At 52.7% G+C, this 8,130-nt stretch overlaps 1 protein-coding gene across 1 annotated transcript; it reads right to left on the bottom strand.

The window, feature by feature from the left end:
• Positions 1-2,206: 2,206 nt before the first annotated feature.
• On the bottom strand, positions 2,207-6,013 carry LOC136520217 (peroxidase 16-like). Its single transcript, XM_066513665.1, has 4 exons — positions 5,535-6,013; positions 5,234-5,425; positions 3,632-3,797; positions 2,207-3,047 (listed from the first exon to the last, which is right to left on the bottom strand). The coding sequence occupies exons 1-4, from the start codon at positions 5,760-5,762 to the stop codon at positions 2,638-2,640; spliced, it is 996 nt and encodes a 331-aa protein (XP_066369762.1). The 5' UTR covers positions 5,763-6,013; the 3' UTR covers positions 2,207-2,637.
• Between the last annotated feature and the right edge of the window lie 2,117 nt (positions 6,014-8,130).

Genomic DNA, 8,130 nt, shown 5'->3' with positions numbered 1-8,130 from the left:
GATGTATGCTCTGGCAGCTTGATATTGGTTTCATAATTTACTAGCCTTGGTGGTTGGGTACTTGGATCTGACTGGAGTCTGGACCGTATGAATTTTGTAGATTCTATTAATGCCTGAATTATACTGACTCTGCATTTCTGTGTTGACCTGAAAAGTTGTTCAGATTTTCCCTTAAATCAGTTGTGATAGCTCATTTTACCTTAGAAAGCGACTGCCCATTATTTTCACCAAATCAGGCATACAATGCATTCCTAAAAAAACAGCATGGAATGCATTCCACTGGCTTCAATAATGTAAACCTAGAAAAGCAGCAGTGTGTGGCATGCAGGAGGAATTGTACTCTTAGAGCCACATATTAGCTTTAGTTAATGTAATAAAGATACCTATTACCATTTCCAAAATTCCAATTATTTTATTAATTTGGAAAAATCCGGCATCATTACTTTTCTTGTGTGCTTGATTGACTTTGTCGTTCTCATTTTCATTCTTTGATGAGCTAGATAGGGAGCCGTCGGATAACCAGGTAGTGGCAGACTTCCAGCGGTCATTCCAGGGCCCGCTCGACTCTGCAAAAAGGGACGCACTTCGTGCGCTTATGAAGTTCAACGTGGCGGGGTTCGAGTGTATGTTCGAGAAGACTTGCTAGTCTCGTTGGCACCTGCCCAATTGGTTGCATAACTTTCATATAATGTAATTTAAGTTAGGTTTATTTGGTCGTATTGGCTTCCATCCTTTCATAGTAATCTATGGATTACTTGAGGACATTGTAACCAGTTAAACTCTACTTTTGTTTAATGAAATACGTGTCACAACAACACGCTTGCGAAAAAGCTAGATAGGGAGCCGAGCTAAGACTGAGGATGTCTGATACTAAGACACAATCCTCAGCAGATTTAGCAAAAGACCTTTCGGATGCAGTCTGAGATAAAGCAGGATTGTATAGGGTTTAATGCTCTTTATTATGACTAAAAATGAGACGGTCGAGTATTTATGGTGATGTTGAAACTGATGTTTGAGCCCACCTGACATTTGTGGCTAGATTCATTGTTTCCATTGTTGGTATTAAACAGACATAGTATGTGGTATTCATATTAAATAGCTATGCCGAATTGCTTATCACAGTCATACTGATACTGGTGTGTGTACAAGGGCCTGTTGGACCGTTCTGAATGTTCATGTGTAATATACTAATCTTGGAGAGATATGCCCATAGAGAGTTTTTTTTTAAAACTTCCTTCAGTTTAAGGACCAGCAAGGTTTGGCCACAGCTTAATGAAACACGTGCTAAGACACGATCACAAAAAAGGTTTGGCCACAGTAGTTACTGCATACCAATCAAAGTGTAGCCCTGTAAACAGCCTATCGGCATATTTCATTGCAGGAACATGAAAAGGACTAGCATCAGAGTATGGGCGAGAAATGACCACGAACAGAAAGGTGACATACACTTGACTGTGAGGTCCCCACTGTGCCATGCGATGTACATTTACTGGTTACTGGTTAGGCGTAAATTTCAGTGAATAACACGGGCCAGCGAGATTAATAATGCTGGTCAATATACAAGATTGATGCAACTCAGAGAGATAAGGTCAAGGTTACCCATGCTGGTAATTGCAGGTTTCTGGTATGCGTCCCTTAGCTTGATGGTAATCTCCAGAGCATCTCTTTTGTTTGTTTGGAGGAAGAATAACTTCAGTTGGTTGGCAAACAGCAAATTCGGCGGCTGTTTCTGACCAGGAAAGGGACCTTGCGATTGTGCCATCCCAACACATCAAGTTATGCATCCCGAATTCGAGCCAACGGCTTGAAAGTTCAGTACTTGACGTGGAAAAGCAGAGTGTTATGACCGCATGTTTCAGCAATTCCATGTCACAGAATCACATTTTTTGGTCGCCTTTTTTTTCTATGCATGAGAACTAGCTTAGACATGTCATGATAGAAAGCTGTCAAGACGACAAACACTAAAAACAGAGGCCGTCCTCTAAGCAGGCATCATCAGAACCATAGATCACACTGTTCATCCTCAGCAGCTACCCTAATTTCTGCTTGCTCCATCCACTGAAAGCATCACATGGTCTCTGAACTGCATAGCGCGCGCGCGCACACACACACACAGCTCATGCCGGCTGTATTTATGACGACTTGGACCATACTACATGTTCTGGCTGTCATCAGCCTGGATCCGCCATGAGCATAGCATACAATGTACACAGGCGAGCGGGTCACCCTCGATCAACCTCATTCATGTTTCTCGTGACTGATCAGCAACAGTAAAAAAAAGAGCAAGAAAGGGCATATACTTGGACGAACTGTAGCATTCATTTACATGGATGTAAAAGTATGGTACCTTCCTCTTCTCCTTCTATCACATTCACATGGTAAGGCATGAAAATATCCTAGGATACATGGAGCTCCCTCTTCTTGTTACATGGTTTTAATTACTACTACTACTACTACACAATAATAATCAAGAAAAGAATCGGCGGATCATCAACAAATTAATAGTACACTGTGACTGTGACTGTGAACTGTGATGGATCATGGATGGACTTTACTGATGGACATGGACATTCTTTCTCAACCCCCAACTACGGTACTACCCACCCAATGTCCCAATGTACGGGCTAGCTAAGCTAGCTAGTTGACCTTGGTGCAGACGCGGCGGATCTCGCCGTCGGCGGCGGTCTTGACGCCGACGCGCCCCAGCTTGGCCATGGCGGCGACGAAGGCGTCGAAGAAGGCGGTCTGGTTGGCGGCGAAGTAGTTGACGGTGGCGCGGGACCGGCGGTCGGCGAAGAGCACCTGGTCGGAGGCCAGCAGGCCCTTCATCTGCTGCAGCGTCTGGTAGTATCCGTTGTCGAACTTGCGCGGCGTCACGGCGTCCAGCATCGCGAACGCCGACGGGCTGTAGTTGAGCGGGCACGTCTGCCGCATCTGCCGCAGGAAGTAGAGGTTCATCGGCGGGCCGGCGCCGGCGTTGTTGCCCTTGAACGGGTACAGCCGCCGCACGAACTTGTCGCAGTGCGTCACGCCGATCGTGTGCCCACCTGCAATTGCAAGCGCCACGTACGTCAGTGACGCTGTGGATGGCAGCGGCAGCTGGCAGCGTCAGCGGCGGATCGGCAGCCGTGGTCGCTGACCCGCTGACGTGCAGCCTACTAAGGTTTTACTGCTAGTGCTACGACCGTGACGTGACGGTGCGTGGTGATCTCGTCAGTGGTCACGAGTGTGTGAGCGAGCGACAGACAGGCTGACACCCAGAACGTGTAGCAGCAACAGCAAGCCATACTCCACGGGACCATGCCAAGAGAGAAGGCCTGCGCGCGACGCTGCAGCGGGAGGAAGCCGGGGAGGGTGGGCACGCCCGGCGCCAGCCTGGAAAGGACATGCGTTTCTACGAGCAGCAGGCCAGCAGCAGGGTGGGGAGTGAGCGGAGTGGGCGAGGCGCAATGATGAGCCGCGTCCGCCGCCTGGCCGGCATCGCGACCGCAACCGCATGCAGCTGCCAACCAAACCGAACCAGTCGGGCGCTTTCGACAACCCAACCGAACGGAAGCTATCCTCCTATCGTATACTACTACTACTACTACGGAGGCGTCTGTGTTGAGGCGGGCGTGACGTGATGACGTACCTGAGAGCGCGATCATGTCGGTCTGCGTGAGCCCGTTTGCGGCGAAGAGCTTGTTGAGCTGGTCCAGGTCGAAGCCGGCGCCGGGGAGGCTGTGCTTCACCACGGCGCGCGTGCCCACCTTGCCGTCCAGCCGCCCCAGCTCCACCTGGTAGTACGGTCCGCCCGTCTGCGTCAACAATTTCAAGTTTGCAACCATAAGTACACTCCGGCAGTGAGATCTTTTACCAGTGCAGTGCCCAAACAAAAAATTCTATCCGAGAACAGCGGCTTGCTGCGACGTCCTCCGACGCGGTACCAGCAGCACGCTTCGCGTATGTGCGAAATATGGATACGAGCATCAGAAACTTCGGCCGAGTTGCTCGGCACAATAACTGAAAGCCCGTATGGCCGTAGCCGTGTACTTATCTCTACGAGCACCGGTCTGTCCGTCCATGTCCAGGGCTCCAGGCAGTGCAATACTGCACGGCCCGGCGGATCGCCCGTATCTGTCGACGCCGTACCGGCTCATTTACGCCGCCAAACCGTGTCCGCTTTCGCGTCAGAGAAGAATTCAAAGGCCGGCAGGCAGCACGGGCTGACGCAGCTGCGAGCCAGCGAGGAGGGGGAGCCGAGAGCAAGCAGTGACACCGGCGCTCAGCCCCCGTCCAGGCCAGGCCACCACGGCTTCATCGCATTCGCATCTCCTCTTCGCGCCATGCCTTGCCCTTGCCGCCGTCCCACCTCTGGACCGCGTGCGTGCTGTTGCTCCGAGTGAATGAGCCGGGGACAGCAGAATTCCGACAGGATGCAGTACCAGGACACGGCAGGACCACACCCCCAAAACCCAATCCCCTGTTTTAGCGCCAAACGGGACTCGAACTTTTCTTTTTCTTTTTTGGAACCTCCTCTCTGCGGCCACCTCAATGGTTCGTGATGATCCTAAACTCCTCGTTGAGCTTGCATTAGGAGTATGTAAAAGGTTCCTGCGCGTGCGGCGTGCCTGATTGCCTCCTGGGCTCTCTTCAGGGAGAAGCAGGGGAGGAAGACGACAGGGGGGCTGGACATGACGCGCCCGGACGGACTAGATAGGATGATTGCGGCACAGCTCAGGGTCAGTGATTGCGACTCGCAGCGTGCACGAGGCACTGCCGCTTCGGCCTGCGGCGGAGCCGTTCGCCTTGCCCATGCGCGCGCGGGCGCAGTGGCCTGGCCGCGGGGCATGTCAGCCTCATCATAGCTGTCGCCGGGACCTGCCCGCGGCGCGGCGGAAACCACTCCAAAGCACTACTAGCATCGGTGATTAATTATTAGTTTATTATATACGATGGTGCGCTAATGGCGTAGGGTTTAAGCGTAAGCTCCCTGTCGCTAATCCCCCATCGACCAAAGTGGCATAACCGTCTGGAAAAAAAGCAAGTTCTTTTTTGTTTCCATTTCCATCCCCCCCTCCTCTCTGTTCGTCTGTGGCGCCGAAAGTGACGTAGAGAGAAACGACAGCGCCAACGAATTCTATACGGGAGCTGGCTTGGGAGGAAGAAGAGAGGGGCGTGTGTGTGTAGCTGCGACCTGCAGCTTGAATGGATGGATGGATGAATCGATGAGAGGCCAGAAGAAGTAGAGTACCTGGGAGACGACGTCGCGGGCGGCGAGTGCGAGGATGTCGGCGCAGGAGACCTTGTAGGCGCACTTGGGGTCGGCGTCGACGGCGGCCTTGGCGCGGGTGACGAGGTCCAGCGCGTCCGCGGACAGCGTCGTGTCGGCGCCCGCGCTGTGCTCGTCGTCGGGGCCCGACAGCAGCACGGACGCGTCACAGCCCTGGGATTGGAATGAACCAAGAACAAGGGTCAGGACGGGGGACGTTAATCGATCGATTGGATTGCGCATATGGTGACTGACGGATGCAAATGGAATGGACCGTACGTACCCTGACGAAGCAGTCGTGGAAGAAGAGGCGGAGCGTGCCCGGCGCGGCGTTGAAGGTCGCCTGCAGCTTCTGGGTGACGGCGCCGCGCACCAGCGTCTCCACGTTGGGGCACGTCGACGCGTAGTAGCTCTGGCTCAGCTGCGCCTGCGCCGCCGCCGCGCACCACGTCGCAGCCAGCAGCGCTATGACGACCGCGGCGACCACGCTCTGCCGCCGCCACGACCTCATTGCGCCGGCCGGCCCCGAGCTTATCTGCCTATATATGCTATTGCTAGCAACCTGCTCTCGGCTCTCTCGCCAACCTCCCCTCTCTTCGTCTTCTCTCTCTCTATACCTCTACCACCTATCTGTCTGGCGTTAATTCCCCGCTCGCAGCCGCAGCCGCAGCTGCTCGCCTCGCCTGCTGCTCCTCTCGTTCGCTCCTCTCTCCCTTCCCTCCGTGCGCGTGCGGACTGCGGAGCTAACACTGGGTGCTTGCTTTAAGTGAGGAGAGAGGCCAGCGCTTATATAGATGAGCTGCGACTGACTGATGCCTCGGCACGAGGTGATCGAGCTTGCTCTCGCGGCTGGTCCTGCCCTTGCCGGGGGAGGCGATGACGTTGGGATCCGGTGACTAATAAAAAAAATAAATTAATTCGTCGGTACGTTAGAAGGATATTGTATGAGATGTTCGAATATTAATAAAAAAATAAATTATATAAATTTTTTAAGCATAATTAATTCATCATTAGCACATAATTACTGTAGCACCATATTGTCAAAATCATAAACTAATTAGACTTAAAAGATTCGTCCCATAAATTAGTCGTAAATCATATAATTAATTTTATAATTAATCTATATTTAATACTTCCAAACATTTGACGAGACAACGACCGAACTTTAGCATGCCAAACACCACCTAAGCAAGCGAAGCGGCCGAAGTGAAATTTTTGTATTTTGGTCCCTTTTGAAAATAATTTTTACAAAAAGACCTACGTCAAAACGTTTTCTGAAAATAGACCATTTTTAGGCGTCTTAGAATATGACGCCGAGGTATGGGGGTCGGCGTCGACTGACACGACGCCGAGGTATTGCCACGTCACGGACGACCGGGGTCGTCGGCGACACGATGGCGCGTGGGGTCTGAGACGTCGGCGTCGTGTCAGCAAACGCCAAGGGCCCAACCTCGGCGTGGCTGGACTGCGCGCCGAGCTATTGGCACCATCACGGTGGCCCAGTAGCTCGGCGCGGGGTCACTTAACGTCGAGTCACATACCTCGGCGCGGCCCGACTCAACGCCGAGGTCTGGTCCCTTGAGGCCGCGCAGAGGCCCCCTTCTTCTTCCTCCCTCCATTCTGAAACCGGAGGTAGTGCATGCCCGCTAGTGATGGAGACATGGCATGTTCGTCTGCGGGTGCCGGGAGACCATTCAGAGTGGCAGAGGCGATGCTACCGGAGGTAGTGCATGCCCGCTGCCTAGCCTGTTGCGGGATTGCGGGAAACCGAGGTAACGTCTCGGTGCCATGAGTCATGGCGCCGACCACTAAATTTAACCTAACACCCTAGTTTTACCGTGAGATGGATATATAAAATTTTGGCTCAAATTTCAGCGTGTCCATCTCATGGTAAATTTAAAGACAATTTTATATATCCATCTCACGGTAAAACTAGGGTGTTAGGTTAAATTTAGTGGTCGGCGCCATGACCTATTTCTCCATCACTAGTGGAATGAAACCGATCGAGCTGCATGCATGCTTCTCCGAACCTCGGCGTTGAGTCGGGCCGCGCCGAGGTTAGCGTCTCGGCGTCATATAATCGCACGCCGAGCTATTGGGCCACGAAGCGTTGTTGGGCCGCCTGGACCGCGCACCAATAGCTCGGCGTGACTCCCCACAGCACCGAGGTTGGGCCCTTGGCGTTTGCTGACACGACGCCGACGTCTCGGACCCCACGCGCCACCGTGTCGCCGTCGACCGGGGTCGTCCGTGACGTGGCAATACATCGGCGTCGTGTCAGTCGACGCCGACCCCCATACCTCGGCGTCATGTTCTAAGACGCCTAAAAATAGTCTATTTTTATAAAACGTTTTGACGTAGGTCTTTTTTTTATAAAAATTGTTTTTAAAAGGAGCCAAAATACAAAAATTTCACGCGGCCGAAGGGGAATTGTTGACGGAGACGGACACGGGGGAATATTAAGGCCCCAGCATGGGCCTCCTGGGGACGCGCACACAGATTAGACTCTCTTTCCCGCTGATCGTCCATCATCCCATCCCATCCCATCCCATCCCATCCCGAGGTAAACAAACAAATGCCCGACGCGCGCGGCCAACTAGCACCGGGCTGGCCTCCCCTGCTCCTCATCGCTCCCGTTGTCACTGCTTCGTCCTCCGCTCGTTCTAGAGGGGCGTAGAAACGGGGAGAGGGGAGGATTAAATAACTGACGCGAGTGTGTACAGACATCCATGTAGTACATGCTCGCAGTCTCTCGCACTGAGCAGCCTCGAAACCGTTAAACTACTACCAGTATGTTACGGACAGCACCGTTAAAACCTTGACCCCTGTCTCGGCAGCTTGCATCTGCAGTCTGTACTCTGTAGCCTGTCCCAGCTACC

The sequence above is a fragment of the Miscanthus floridulus genome, chromosome 18 (genome assembly GCF_019320115.1).
Source record: "Miscanthus floridulus cultivar M001 chromosome 18, ASM1932011v1, whole genome shotgun sequence".
In the NCBI taxonomy this organism is placed as follows: Eukaryota; Viridiplantae; Streptophyta; class Magnoliopsida; order Poales; family Poaceae; genus Miscanthus; species Miscanthus floridulus.
This window is presented reverse-complemented; position numbering and strand designations above follow the sequence as displayed.